Source organism: Diadema setosum, chromosome 19 (assembly GCF_964275005.1).
Source record: "Diadema setosum chromosome 19, eeDiaSeto1, whole genome shotgun sequence".
Taxonomy (NCBI): Eukaryota; Metazoa; Echinodermata; class Echinoidea; order Diadematoida; family Diadematidae; genus Diadema; species Diadema setosum.
Genome location: NC_092703.1, coordinates 16,089,527 through 16,106,086, shown reverse-complemented (window position 1 = coordinate 16,106,086; position 16,560 = coordinate 16,089,527). Strand labels below are relative to the sequence as shown.

Sequence of the window (16,560 nt, the reverse complement as noted above, 5' to 3'; positions counted from 1 at the left end):
TGCAACATATATCAGCGAATGAGAAAGGTATTGCCCCGAAAAGAGGATTAGGTGGAAAGAAGGAGATAAGGAGAGAGGGAGAGCGAGAGAGAGAGAAAGAGAGAGAGGGCCTGTGAGCTGGGTTGCATAATTCTTATCACGTTATTAGTTATTAAATCTGAATACTCATTCATCCCTAAGCTATGATTCAATATCCAATGATAACAATCTTTCCATATTTCTATGGTTACAGAAGGCATATGATGCAGAGTTGAAATGGATGAACAGTTTCATTGCATGCTTTGGGCTAGGCAGGAGAGAATTATGAAATCATTGCTTGTGGCTTGTCGACACATTGATGCTCGCTTTACCAAACAAACAGTTTTATTTTTCATGAATCCGTGCCTATCCTCTCTCATCTAGCCAGCAGTGAATGACATTAAAGGACAAGTTCACCTTCATAAACATAAGGATTGAGACAATGTAGCAATATTAGTAGAACACATCATTGAAAGTTTGAGGAAAATCGGACAATCCGTTCAAAAGTTATGAATTTTTGAAGTTTTTGTGTAGTAACCACTGGATGAGAAGACTACTGCAGTGTATGAATAACTTAGATGTCTCATGCGTACAACAATACAAGGAAAATATAAAGAGAATTTCACAAAATTTCATCTTTTGAAAAAAGTACACATTCCCTTGACTCGTTACTGACATATGTTATGGGTAATACTATTCCCCCTGCCCTTAGAAAGAGGCAAGTCAAGTGCTCTTTTATTATGCGAAAAAAGTGAAAATATGTTGAATTTTCTTTACATTTTCTTTATACTGTTGTACGCACATGACTCACAGGCTGTTGTAGTCTCCTCATCCAGCGGTTCCAACACAAAAATTTTTAAAATTCATAACTTTTGCATCGATTGTCCAATTTTCCTCAAACTTTCACTGATGTGTTCTACTAATATTGCTGCATTCTCTCAATCCTTATGTTTATGAAGGTGAACTTGTCCTTTAAACACCGATGTGAATGCACACTAGCTAATAATGACAGTGCTACACAAAATGGCACTCTCAACCTTAAAGCCACTATATAACATTGGGAGCAGTGATTAAAAGGATGTTCAAATTATCACATTTGATTTTTGTTGCCAAATTTTCATATCGTAAGATGTTTTGTGATCATAAATGAACTGTAGGCCTGCATATGCATCAAATTGTGATAATTTGAACATTTTTTAAATCATTGCTTCCATTGGTAAACAGTGGCTTTAAGGGCTTGCTTTCTCAATATATATATATTTTTTTCATTTTAATTTTAATAAACCTCAAAGTAAAGTCAAGCTGATATCAAGCTTTAGACACTGGCATACTTTTTCATCGGTCAGCTTTTTTGAGATCTACTCAAGATGTTCCATTCATATGTAGTGCATTGTGTGTAGTGTATAGAAAGTTGCTTTTGCTCCGACGGCAAGAGTCATGGCAATAACAAGAATCATACCACAAAAAACAAAGAGGTTGATTGCTCCAATGCATGGAAATTTCATGCTGCCATTGTTTCTTACTTTACAGTACACAAACAAGATCTGTAACAGAAATATATTGACTTACAGTACAATGTGCACCATCACAATACAGTACATCAAAGTTAAATAAATTTGATATATGTGCGGGTAGGCTATCAATTGCTGCCTTCTTATGATCATTGAAGTAAATTGAATTTTTCTCTTTTTTCTCCCTTAAATCTCATTAAACTTGTGCCAATGAACTTCAGGATATCGCTTTCTTCCAGGAACTTGTTACATTAAGGAATATTATCTTCTTGAGGAATGGATATCTGTTTCTCACCATCTGACTTCTTACTTGGAAGTGTAGCAGGAGCAGCAGTAGCTGCTGTAGTAGTAGTAGTAGTTAGAGTGGTAGTAGTAGTAGTAGTAGTAGTAGTAGTAGTAGTAGTAGTAGTAGTAGTAGTAGTAGTAGTAGTAGTGGTAGTAGTAGTAGTAGTAGTAGTAGTAGTAGTAGTAGTAGTAGTAGTAGTAGTGGTAGTAGTAGTAGTATATAGTAGTGTAGTGGTTAGTGGTAGTACTTTAGTATTGATAGTTATAATGAAAATGATGGGAATTATAATGACTGTCGTAATTATGACTGTAATAATGATTATCATAATAGTCATTACAGCAATTGGAATGTTGATAATGATGGTAGTGAATAATTATGATATAGAATTTACTTGACTATCATTCTATTTGTAATTAGCACAGCTGTTGAGTTTAAACGTTTTTATGTCAAAATGTATTCTTCATTCTATTTTTGTATGTTTACAGTATGGTGCTGCACTATCAACAAGCTTGGTAAGTGAGCTGACAGTCTGTTTTCTTAGTTTATTTGTTTATTTATTTTTTGTTCCCCAGGATATTCTGTAGAAGGGGACAGATAGATACAATATGTTTCGATATCTAAACATATTGTTTTTGTAATTGTAGCAACAACAGTCGTACAAGTGTGAACATTATTTGTAGAAACCTATGATCTATCTAGAAGTGGTAGATGTGTTGAGTAAGAGCTTGCTTAATGCTTTTGTGTGAACATGCCTCTGCTATGAACATTTATTTTGTGTGCTGTGGAAAGGTTGGTTTCACATTTCACATTTAATCTGTTACCCAAATCAAATATTTTTGCCATAGTTTCGTGTATGCTTGCGTGCTTGTGTTTGTGTTTGTGTGTGTCTATTTGTCTTTTCTACACATACTGATACTCATTCCCTGAAACTGTATCCCAATAGATTATAAAGTAGTCTTTTTTGTGTGTGAGTGTCTTTCCTCTCCATAACCATACACATTTGTTGATATAGTACCAAGTTGGTCTTTTGTTTTGTATGTGTACACATACTGGTACTCATATATCGAAATTGTATTCAGTAAGATTATATGTATGTGTGTGAGTGTGTGTGTTTGTGTAGCTTTTCTCCCCATATTAACACTCATTTATTGATACTGTACCCAGTGTGGATTATTCCCAAGTAGTCTAGTGAGCCTGTCAGTGGTGGTAACATGAGATATAATGAGGGTAAGGCAATGTAATCGACCTCTGTTATGTTGTTCTTCCCCATGCTTTCACCGATGGTCTGCATGTTACATTATTGCGAATAAATTTCTGAGTGACGCATGTTACACAGTGGGATATGAGATGCCATGATGATGATGATTTGATTGGATGGAAACTATTAATTGTCTGCTCTCAGGTACACAGGTGTTGTCAGTTGGCGTTGTTTGAGAAGTGTTTTAATGAATGTGTGTGTTACTCAGTTATAATGGTTATATGGCAGTATTCATCTCATATTGATATATATATTTTTTTTAATTCAATTTTCTTTCCGTATTCCTATTTCATACAAGAATATAGCACAAAGTCAATTAAACAAAGTTTTTTTTTTTTATAGTAATGTTTGAATAGAGGAAATAATTGGAACATGTAAAAGATGATTGACTTAAATGTACAACACTGTTTTTCTTGATAATGCAAACTATATTTTAAGTGATATTATAAAAACAGAAATCTCATGGAAGAAGATAAACACCAAAAAGGAGAATAATGAGTTGTGTATGACTTTGAAAGCTTTTTTGAAAACTGAAGCACACAAGGTGATGGATACTTTGATATTCACCATTTTTATATCATAGCCAGTGAGCTGTCTGCATTGGAGGAGTGTTATTGTCAGTACCTTTAGTTGAGTGGCATGGTGGCTGCCCTGCCTAGCCTCGGCATGGACAGTTCAGATTACGAGAATATTCCACAACCCGCCGTAAAGTGAGCTCTGAAATATTGATCATAATCATGCCGCAACCTGCTTGCTCATACGCGATGATGTTTTTCTGTACTTTTCTCGCCTCATCTCATTTGTTGGAGTTGAAAGTAGATTCCTGCTTTTGATATTTTTATTTTTATTTTTTATTGTTTTCAGTGAAGTGAGACTCTGAGAGTTTTATGGGTCAAAATGTCAAAGAAAACCAACAGTAATTATTCAAAGGTGTGGTGTCATGTTGGAGACCACAATTTGAATCAATGTGTCAGGACTGAATGTTTGATTGGGCAAATATTATGTATCATATATTATATACAGCACTGTTCTGTATGGGCAAGAAAAGATGAAAAGTACTTGTGTTTGAATATCTCACAAAGTGAATGTGTGTCTTTATATATATCTATAGTACCTACATATATGTATATTTTTCTATTTGGTAAAACAATATAAAACAATTATGTAAGGGTAATTGATTTGGTAAATGGAATTTAGAATTTGGTAAATAGATAAGAATTTTGCCTCACTGCATGCACCTGATTTTCATGAGGTAAAAAATGGCTGCAATGACCTTTCAAATACCTGGAATTTGATAAGTATGTTTGCTCTGAATTCTTTCACATTGTGAGAGCATTATTTGTCAGCAATATGTGCACTATAGGCCTATCCCTTGACTTCCTAAAGATCTAAATTTCTTCCCTATGTCTGTGTATGTGAGTAGCGTCAGTCCTTGCTTACATTGTTTGCAATGTTGGCATTTTAGTCCAGATCCATGACAACTGTTGAGTTTCAAACTGCATTGGCTCATGAACAGGCAGCATATCTGACATTTGTTCAGCATGGAGAATTCACCAACTGAAAGTGAGACAGGAATTATAAAACAAAAACCAAACAGGAAACAATGTGGTGCAAATAGAATTTGTGAGTAAGATTGATATGATGAGGTCATTTGGAAATTGGGGCACAATCAAGTTACAAGACTTCCCAAGGTATTTCCCTTGTAGATCATAAAGTGACATGCATGTGTGGTGAGTTAGCATGTAACACCTGGTCGGTAGTAAATAACCGCAAATGTAAATGGTAGAATCTTTGTGTTCACGAATGTTTCGTTTTCTTGGGGAGAAAGCGTCTGTCATAAGTTCAAATTGCTTTCAAGTGATTTTAATTCACTGATGGTGTCATAAACCTTGCTTTCACACTACCCGAGAGTGTTCAGTTTGAAATGTAATTGCAATGATGCATCACTAGAATCTTGTGTCAAATTAAGCATTATCTTGCCATGTGAATGCCAACTAGGATCACAGAGGGTGATTTTGATTGTAACTTTAATTGTGTTTCTAGTGATGGTCCAGAGGTGTTATCCAATCACATTTTACCAGAATTAAGCAACAAAATCATGGTATGAATGTAATTGAACTTTAGTCGTGTTTTGGAGGCAGAGATTACGTTGACCTTCCAACCACTCCGGCATAAAGATGGCTCAAGAGTGACTGATTGGAGCTTGGAAAGAAGCCAAACTTCCCTTCCTTGCTCTAAAATACAAGCAGCAGAATCTGTGAAGCCTTCCTCAGTCTTGGGAATGAACGATGATTCGAATCGTAATGGCAATCGTGTTTGTAATTCCCAATTCAAATTAAGCATGCTCAGTGTGTGTGAAAGCACTGAAAAAAAAAAACTTGCAAATTTTCATCCTTATCTCATCATTTGGTAATACCAGTATCAGTCAGTTGACTACCACTAAATTTCCACCAAGGTCGAGGGATACTGGTCATGACTGATTGCCCAGCTGTCTGCAAGACATGCAAAGAAATTCATAAATCTTATGGTCGGGCATTAAAAAGAAAATGAAGATGGGTTTAATGGTTACAAGGAAAGAGTCAGAAGTGCTGGCTTTGCCTCCTGAATGAAGTTTATGAGAGACCAGCATAGGTAAAATATTCAGAGACTTTACTTTTTGTGTGCACGCCCACCTTAACCTGTTGAAGACTAGTCCCGAGTATACTCGGGCAGGTATCTATGGAAAATGCATGTTTAAGCAAAATCAGCTCGTCCTCAATGAGTTAAGTACAAATCCACATTCAGGTTGAATTAACGAAATCAAGTAAAATCAGATGAACAGAATGGAACATTGGAATTGGAAATAAAAATAATTTATAGAATTTTCGAGTTTTACAGACTTTCCAAAAACAAACAAACTTGAAATTCACTTCTGAGGGTTTGGACCAATTACTTCCTTGTGTAAGAGACACTATTATTCCTCTACCTCTTCTTCCTTGGCCTTTTCTTCTTCCTCTTTTTCTTTTCTTCTTCTTTTGTCTGTTTTATTCCATGACTTTCTTATATGATTTATTTTTCGTTCTTTCTCTTGTTCCATCATTTGGCTTGCTGTCCCAGGCTGGTGCTTACTCTCTGCAATTTTGTATACACCTCAAGCTCTCATGAGTTGCGTGGTATTTTCCACAAACACGTACTAAGTGGCCATTTTTCCTAAGCCCTCTTTAGATGATTATCATCTGGGGAGGCGGCTTTCCGGCCACAGTTGGGATGAGGGCGAGATGATATCGCCGACGAGGTCGAGCGGCATTTGCGCCGGTGAGAGCGGCGCGGAGAAACCGAGGGCACCCAATCGCTCTCAGCGTCTGCAGGAGAAACGGTCAGGGGCACGTTTGTTTATGGATTCATGGACTTCGACACAATTTGAAAACCGAAGGCTGGTGATCATCGACGATTACCTCACATCTACAAGTCGTGCAAAGGGCAGATGCATTATGGGAAGCAGTCCTTGGACTCGCTGAATTAGAAGCATACCTCCACCTGCTTTATATACCATTGTAGATTGATATATGAATCAAAGGTCAAGAATGAAAACCAAATTCTGACTTTATAAGTCATTGTTATTTGACAGCCACATTATGACATTTGATTACATTCGAACATTGATTTATAATAAGTGTCTAGGTAGAGCATACTGCACAAGTTTGGACATTAGTCAATGAGCTAACTGTGAATTCACCTATGTTGAACTTAAACATTTATGGGCGATTTCCTATGTATTGAAACCATTTAGCATAAATAAGCCAAACACAACTCAACAGAGCTGAAATTGTCCTGCTTGTAAATATGGTTAAGATCAGAATCCAGAAATCAAGTCTTAAATTTTGAGAAGAAAGTGATCAAACAAGCTACTAGAATACACTGACAGAAGAAAAAAAACAATCACAACAAACTTCAATAGACATTAGAAATAGCAGTGATGTATGGGAAGGAGTGAAATCTTTGTGCCTGCTGATCACAATGTACAGCTCTAGTCTGGCTATTGTAGCCTTTGGAAAAAAAATTAACAGTGACACAACAACAACAAAAAAACAACAACAACAACAACAATATTTCAAGTGCTGTCTCTGCGAATGAAGTATGCAGGTACATGCATTATCAAACACCGTTTTGATATGAAATGCCGCAGTCATCATTGAGTTGTGACTGATTTCCAATTTTCCTGCATCTGTTGTCTAAGTCTCTGCCCATTATTTTTTTCTCTCTTCAAACACTGATTTTTTATTCATTTTTTTTTTTGAAAACGAAAGACTATAGAACTTGTTGCTGTTATGAACATGTTCCGATCTGTGTTGGTGGAGCTTGTGAGGTAAACTTGTCAGGAAGGGAAAGTATAGCTAGCATGCTAGATGGGTTTGGTTCTGCAGGCGGAAGTTCTGAAAAGCCGAGATTGGGTAAACATGCCTGGAGAAATTCGTGGGACTCTTCTGTGTGGATAGTGGGGATGGGCTCAATGAAATATTCTCTCTATGATGCCAATTTTGCATGAGTGATGATTGATGTGTTATTCCATGATGGTTCCCCCATGTACGTTTATACAGGTATTTTTCACACTTGATTTAACATGTGTCAGCTTGTTTGGATTTCTTTTTATTGTTTGTTTGTTTGTTTGTTTTTACCAAACTGCTTGCTGTTTGCAATGTGTATATCAGCTCTTCTGTCAAAAATATGCAGCAATGGAAGTGTAGACTGTGTCACCCCATGGAGGCAGCTGAGAAAAGTGATGCGAGATTGGTGAAAGTTCGAGGACAGGTCTCGTCACTACCCCCCCCCCCCCCCCAGCGTGGCTATGACAGGACAAACATTTATTGAGAAGGAGGAGATTGAGTAGAGAGAGAAAAAAAAAGAGAGGAAGTGAATGATAGAGTAAAAGAGAGAGATAGAGGGAGAGAGAGATAGATCATAAAGGTGGATAGGAGATCTCTTCCTGCCAGTGTCAAAGCTCTTTCTATTTCTATTGAGACATATATTCACAAACATATATGCAGTCTCTCACTCTGTCGTGTTTTCATCAGCTACAGATGTATAATCAAAACTCAATAATGCTTCATTTCGGCAAACATATTGGAAAGTGAGCGAGAGCACAATGGTGGGCGTGGAGGGGAATAGATTCGAAATGCAAGCAAGGAAATTTTCCCTGCGCATATAGTGTCGGCGTAACGTTGTGTCGCCGGCAATCTCGTCTTCCATCAACAGGTTTACGAGTCCGCGTGATGAAGCGAATGTGGGCGCATGCACCTGCACAGGCCTTGTGGATGGGTGCAGTGCGCACCCCACCCTACCCCCTCCTCCGTTATCTCTCTGTATGTGATGGACAGCGAGGAAATGTACTTTGATGATGCTTAAGGAAGTGATCGGCAATTTCGGAACAGCTGCAGCTTTCCGGAGATTATGCGCAGCCTCGCAGTGCCTTGACTGACCCTACGCTCAGAAGGGCGGGATGTCTCTCTGCTTTAGCTGTCTTTGTGAACTATGACCTTGAAATAATGCTCACAGTACATTGTGGCACTTTCGAATATCTCTGTTACCGTGACGTTTTGTATGTCTTTGTGTGTGGACGTGAAAATTTGGAATGGCGTGGTAAAGGGTTTTATTTTACGACATGAATTTCATATGCATCAGGGGGACACTGAGTTTCTCTCTGTTGGGGGGAGAATGAAAAAGTAACACACCCACAAAGTACGTAATCATCTAACACAAAGTGCAAAAACAGATGTGTAAATGTCAATGTTGACAAAGTGCCAGCATGTGCTGCCTTGTACAATTCTTAATTGGCTATAACACTGTATTTTCTTTTTAATGTGTATATTTATAAGCTTTATGCCTTATGTTCATGTTTACAATCTGTTCCTCATATGACAAAGCTGCGCCATTAAAAGAACATCGTTCGGGGATGGATAACCAGTCACAATAGTTAAGGTTTAAGCAATCTTTATTATGCTCACGCAACACAAACTGCCGGCCGAAAAGGGGCGAAGGTTGTACAACAACAATATAACATACATCTCAAACACTGCCCGTAAGAGGGCAGTATAACACAGTGGCGCGATCACTTTCTTCTTTCTGTCTTCTTCTACATAACACAATGGGAAACCCTTGGCTATGGAATAATCATGCACATTCAATATGCCAAGAATGTGTGTGGAATTAAACCAATCAAACTTCTAATGATGTGGACAGGTAGATCACATTACGAACACTCAATGATTTGATAACATTAATACAAACATTATCCCCATATAAACACAGTCTCTAGAAACTTGTATGGACTGACTGACACCCAACTAATATGAAACACCAACATTACACTATGATAAGCACTGCTATCATACAGTACTTACTCACTGGATCAACAATCAGAATCATGCCCATACAAAAATACCAATAACCTATGCTAGGCCTATACATGTATAACCTCATACATACCCTGTACAACGTCTTCTACCAATCATAAAACAACACTTAATAAAACAGACTACTTTACGGTGTAAATGAAACAGAAAATATTTCACAATGTCAACTATCAAATATCATACAAACACATGTAGCTACCTCACTTTCTACCTTTTCTCACAGTATGACACACTACTACTGTAGGCCTACGTACCATGTAAATACCATGGTCTCCCCACTCTCATTCACTCTTTTGTTACAACACTGTTAAACACAGCACATACAGCTGTAATCACTGTTCTTCTACATATGCTGAGATTTGGAACGAATGTATATAAACACTACACTATAGCTGTCTTTCCTCTACAGTCTTAAAGCACATAAACATCACACACAATGTTGTTACATTAGAACCACATAAACATCATCATAGGCTGTAAAAGCGTAAAGACAAAAATCCCTAGATAAATCAAATGAAAGCAACATGGCATTGAAAACAACAATGTGGTGTGTTCATAATAATGCCTGATACATGTATTCAAATCGGTATGAGTAAGACACGCATGTGAATGAAATCCGCTGAAAATAGCCACCCATCTGATGCAGCAATATCAAAACCTTAATGTCATCATTAACATATCATGTGAGTTATTACTACAACCCTTTGGCATATACCAAACGAAACAACTGACAACGATACATCCAGTAAAAGATGTACCGTATATAAAAACAAATTACAATATACATTTGTATCAGAAAAACACAGAGATCAAATACACCTGTATGGTGTATTACACCTTTAAAAACATACTCAAACTTCCGAAATATATTTTGTCCTTCAAGTGTATCAAAAACGGACTCCGACATTGACGTCACTCCATACAATATGACCTGACACATGGTTCTTACATATCAAAAAGGGGAAGAATGAGCTACATGAGGTCCATCAAAACTACATTGTATATGCCATGTACAATGTGTTACCATACATATATAAACTTCATATAAAAACAAATTATCATCATACGTACATTTATCTTTTACTTTATCAATAAACCTGTTACTGATATTCTACCCTTGCATGTGCAACAACAACAAAAAAATCAAACGAACATCATACATACGTATGTAAAAATCTCACCTCTCCTAAATGTGTGCAATATGTATTTGACATAAGACATAGGAAATGACTCAAAGAATCACACACACTGGGCAAACTGAAAGGCAAAAACACAAACATAAAAATGCTGGCTTATACTTGAGTTGCTGTCAAAACCATCATGTGTATGCTGCACACATAAAACGGTATACATGTTATTCAGATTTGCACAAGTTGCAATGTACAAGTCAACTTTCTGCTTACATGATGTATGTACTACAACATGTACTTGCATCCAATAACAATATACAGCTGTACATGCACTGTCTTCATACATTACATGAATCAGAATCAATACAAAACACTTTAGACCAGAATAAAAATATTAGCAACTTTGTAATATAGTATGCTAAAAAAAATGCATACTGTGCATAGATTGCATACAATCATAAAAACAAACAAAAAATGAACCTCTCAAATTTTAAATCTCAGAGTGCCAAAATATCAAAAATTGCAAAACTATACACAATTCACACAAACTTCACCCATTGTAAAAAAAAAAAATCCAATGTAACTAACATAATTATCAACTAAAGTTTACAATATTACCTTGCAAATAAAACATAACAGATCACAAACTTATACATCACACTTTTTTTTGTCTCACTTCAAAGCACTAATTTCACATACACATTATACGTAATGATAAAAAATAACTAATAACCTTAAAAATCCTGCATTATTTAATCAACAACAATCCATTTATCCTATTACATGTTTACACAAATATATTAGCTTAACAAACTTATAAAAATGAAGCAGGCATGTGGCACACAATTCAGTTCACAAGTCAGAGTCCAGGAACATCCGGTAGCTGAGGTCAAAAATGGGGGTTATCAGTTATCAGGGAGCTGCTGAAACAGTCAATGTCTGGAGGACGGCCAGGAGGGGGTCCTACATGCAAGCCCGTGGAGTGACCTGGTCGAGGAGTAGGAGCAATGTCTAGGGTTGGAGACATCACAAATGTGCAGAGCTGAACACGAGGAGCAGTACTCTTCTCACACCGTGGAACGTGAGATGTATCTCCAGGAGTGGAGGTACTGGTGAAGGCATGGGACCCTCTGGATGCATCTGGGGGGCGCCCAGGAGGGTCGTTGATCTCGATAGTGCAGGGATGGTCTGGGGGGCCACTGCGTCGATAAGGAGTGCTGATGCTGCTAACACTGATATTGAGAACATCCACAGGAAGCTCATCAGTGGGTGAGGGACACTGGTTGACATCTGAAGATGGCTGGCATGCTGGCAAGCCCAAGCGATGACGAGGTGTGGTTAGGGCACCAGAGGAATCATCATCGGTGACATCAGGGATGGTGCGATTCATCTCAGGGGTGGGAATGATGGCTAGCTCCGACTGAGCTAGACACTGACGTGCAGCCTCAGCGTCCTGGGAATGAGGGTGTAGGCCTATGCCTTGGTGGTGACCGTTGCTGGCTGGTGAAGGTGCGGTCACATCATCAGAGATAGATGAACGCGAGTTGTACCGGGGAAGGCTGAGACACATCGGAGGTGTGCGGGAAAGACGAATATCTACCTCTGGTGTAGGATCAGGACCATAGGTGTACGAAGGTCCATCACCAATTGTGATACTGCGCTTTGCGGGACGGATGGTAATGTCGTGCAACACTATGAACGGAATGCCTGCCTCAATTATAACATCCGGAGAGTCAACAACTAACCCTTCAAAGAGAAATGCCTTTCCATCTCTGGTAAGTGTGAGGCACGTCCCTCCAACAACTGCATACGGTGAAGGATGATCAACTGGAAAAGCCTCAAAAGAGTCCGAAGAAACACCTCTGAGACTCTTGAACACTGAATAGCCAATGAAGTTCTGTGGCGAACCACTGGCAAGAGTAACCCGGATAGTCTGCTGACCATGGTCAAGGTCAATGTAGGGAGACATACAAGCCTTTACAGGCACCACTGAGGGACTAGCTACTGGAGACTGTGGCAACTGGTCAACCCGGAAGTGGAACTCATCCGACTCCGATGAGCCACTATCATAGCAAAAGGAATTGTTGTGAACCCCTATTGGCCAGTCTAAATCTGACATACCCTTTGCATCTCCAAGACTACTGTCTGGATCAGCAACACATACTCTAGTAGACAAGCACACAATATCTGTAGCCAAAGCACTGTCATTAAGATCATCACAACATTCATCAACTTCGGAGAAATCACATTCTGACTCTAGCTCATCATAATCATCCAGATGATTGTCATATTGACACAGGGAATCAGAGTAGCCAAGGATGGAAGCCGCTTGGCGAGCACACGTAATGATATCTCTTTCATGCTCTGGCAGGAATGAGCAATCACTGATGTGATGCTGGTTCGGACGATTGGCAACGAGACATATTGGGCAACTGTGAACTTTATGTCTAACGGTAGAACGACTGGACTCACTAAAACTACTCATACACATAGGGACAGGATGTCTACTGCTACATGTACTGGGACCGACTGCATCATACCGAGTAGGATGCAATACTCTATCATCATGGGGACGAGGTTGGTTTGGGTCCCCGAAGGGCTCATCACAATTGTCATAACCTTCATCATCATAATCGTCACAGAAATCATCATAATCAAGACCGACATAATCATCCTCAGTCATCCATTCATTGCTTTCATTTCTTTTGATTTGAATTGACTCAGAATCGCAAACACTGTAAGGTACATGGTACATTGTACTTCTGGTTAGAATACTGGTACTGGTAGGGGCGGCCTCTCTCTCGGGCCTGGGTGCGAGGTCGTTGCCTCAAAAGGGGACAGGGAACAGCCATTCAAGGGCTACGTATGGGACTACAGCAGATGCGAGCAAACCATAACTACCTATCACGACACGTTTTTGCCGACCAACTGGCTGCCATATCATGCATAAAATCCATCGGTAATGAGGGAAGAGCAGGGTACATTATCCCATGTAGCTGCCACCACGCCATTAAAAGAACATCGTTCGGGGATGGATAACCAGTCACAATAGTTAAGGTTTAAGCAATCTTTATTATGCTCACGCAACACAAACTGCCGGCCGAAAAGGGGCGAAGGTTGTACAACAACAATATAACATACATCTCAAACACTGCCCGTAAGAGGGCAGTATAACACAGTGGCGCTGAACTTAGGAAATGACAACTTTATAACAACAGATGGCTGCATTGCTTGAGCTGTGGAAAGTCAATTCAAGGATTAAATAAAGAAAAAAGATCTGAATTGTCTTTGGAATAGGAGTGCCATATCGTAGTGCATATCAGTTTATATGGACCAGCAATAACATCAACAATTATGCGAACAAAAATACCAAAAACAAACAAAACAAAACTAAACAAAACTTACCAATTACTAGGATCACTAATCCCTACATCTAGTACCCTTCAATATACATGGGGCACTGTAGGCCTTGATATAAGTAGTTTTTCTACTTATTTTTTAGACCCTTCATTTTTTGTTCATTATATCTTACATGCTTACCCACACATTGTGATTTATTGTCTCATATTTTTGAGAAGGGAGACAGAGCTTTCATCATTTCCATGCTGGCTCTCAAACAAACTTTTGCATTGCTGACTTTGACAACTCACTTTGCTTGAAACAAAAAAAAAATTCCGTCGTCGCGTAATCGACTGCGATCAGAAATTCAGAGGTCAATATTGGGATAAGGGAGCTTGGTGATCTCGGAGGTTGACGGTAGAGAATTGTAAAGTGCTGAGAGAAATGTTTGTAAGAGTGATAGACAGCATGAGGGAATAAATGTCAGCATTGGGGAGGAAAAATTCTGAGACGGAAAGAGAGAGAAGGTTTGGAAGGGACTAGAAGTTTACTTTGTGTCTTGAGGCAGTTCTGAAAGAAAATGATTGAAACATTAGGGCGTGGCAAGAAAAACTGTATTATGCCTTACCTATTAAGCAGGTGCAAAGCTCTGGAGTTGTATGTTAGCTTGTCTTTGTGTATGTGTAAGTGTGTATGTTTTTTCCAAGTAATAAATTTTCATATGACACCCATTAAGAGCATGATGTAAGTAAAGTGGTACTTAAACAGCAGTTTGGCTCGCTGACACACACACAATATCTCGTCTATTACCTTGTATTCATTATTGATCACTCTCATAAGGCTAGGAGCATTTCCGGCTTTCTACCTTTTTGAACATCCTCCGTGCAGCCATGAAAAACATTTTATCATTCTGCTTCGGAGCAGACATTTCCATTCATCATGGGGGACAATAATTACAGATGTCATCGATTATGAGCTGGTGCTGTTGCACTTTTCCTCAAATCACAATATTTTCACCATACATGCTCCATCAGCATATGATAGTACTTGAGATCAATACCGCCGTAGGCAAAACTTGTGTAATGAAAAAAAAAAAAGAGATGAAGCCCTTCCCCTTTGTGCAGAATTGCAAGATTGATAGAACTGGCCAAAAACTGACCAATTGTGTCTCCATATATTTAGATGCACACATTTACTTATCTCCAGAAACACACAGTAATGACAGTAATGACAGTAATTTATTCTCATGTCACCCCATTTCAGGGTATTGGAGAACGCAATTTCAACATATTAACATGAAACATATTTACACTTTGATGCAGATGTTTTTAAACACTTTTACACTATTACACATATTTACACATGCACAGACATGCACACTCACACGGACAGACATATTTTATTAGGGTTAATACAAACTATGAACCTGAATCCACATATTATTTTTGTACTTTCGGTTTCCACACACCCTCGCAATATTCTGTTCACACAAAAATGTGTCCATGTCCTCTTGGAAAGTTGTTGCTAGATATTTAAAAGTCTCAAAATTTCCAGGACAGACATTTGAAAGTCTCAAAATTTCCAGGTGACATCTACAATTCATTTGACAATCTACTAATTCATCTAACATCAAAAGCACTTTGACTCGATGCCCAAGTTCATGGAACAAGATTTGCTTCAATCCCCTTCACTGAATATGCAAAACGGCATTGACCATATTTCTAGGGGTTAAGTTCAAAATTCATGGAATTTGTATTTAGCATTTGAGTCCAAGCGAGTTGAAACTTTGATACCCCATTGGATTTTGTTAGACTTTCTTCCGAGGAAATATGCAGAGATGTAGATTTTCTGGCAGTATTCTGTTTTTGCACAGAATGAGTGGATGATGCAGGTTGAAGCTCCATCAGTTTTACACTTGGCACATTAGTGATGGGGAAATAGAGTGGATTTTTTCTTGGAAATACCATATTTCATAGGAAGCGGGTCAGTGTGAGGTGTTCAGTTGTATAAAGGATGTAATACTCAACACAAAGTTAACTCATTGGCCGTAAGAATCAGGGAAAGAGAGAGAAAGAGTGGGGGGGGGGGGAGATAAAAAGAAAATCCTCTTCATCCTGTTGTACTATATAACCCCTTCCTTACCAGATTCTGTGATGTCTTGTAGACTTTTTTTTTTCGCAAAACCCACTACTTTCCCATTTGCCATGGCTTATGAAACTTATCCAACCTGTGACAACGTGTTTCTATAAAATTTAGCTGGAAAGTAGGTGCTAGAATAGTTGTTCTTGTTGTGGCTATTGCTATCTTCTTCCCCCCCCCCCCCCCCAGCTGGTTTCTAGTACATTTTGTCATTGTGCAAAGATGCTGTTTAATGGCTGGTTTTTTCCCCTTAATGAGAGATGATGCTCATTTATGGTGATATGTCTGAATATTTATGATGATACTTTAAAAAGCATGGTGTTAACTATTCTCAGGTCTAAGAAGAGTGGATGTCTTGTGTCCCTGCTTTAAGTTTTCTGCAAAACTTAAGGACTCCTCCTCCTCCTAGAGTCCCCGTCTCCTGATTAGAGTGCTGTCACTTGTAGTCATAAATGAAGCAAGAGGGAGACTCTTGCTATCAAACCTCAGC

At 38.5% G+C, this 16,560-nt stretch overlaps 1 protein-coding gene across 1 annotated transcript in view; it reads left to right on the top strand.

Annotated features, from left to right (window-relative positions):
* The window catches only part of LOC140242299 (uncharacterized), an 84,329-nt gene extending 81,299 nt beyond the window's left edge, over nucleotides 1-3,030 (top strand). Inside the window, exons 2-3 of the mRNA XM_072322042.1 lie at nucleotides 2,301-2,327; nucleotides 2,980-3,030. Of these exons, the coding sequence (XP_072178143.1) occupies nucleotides 2,301-2,327; nucleotides 2,980-3,030 (78 nt within the window). The remainder of the gene's footprint in view (nucleotides 1-2,300; nucleotides 2,328-2,979) is intronic.
* Nucleotides 3,031-16,560: the final 13,530 nt, after the last annotated feature.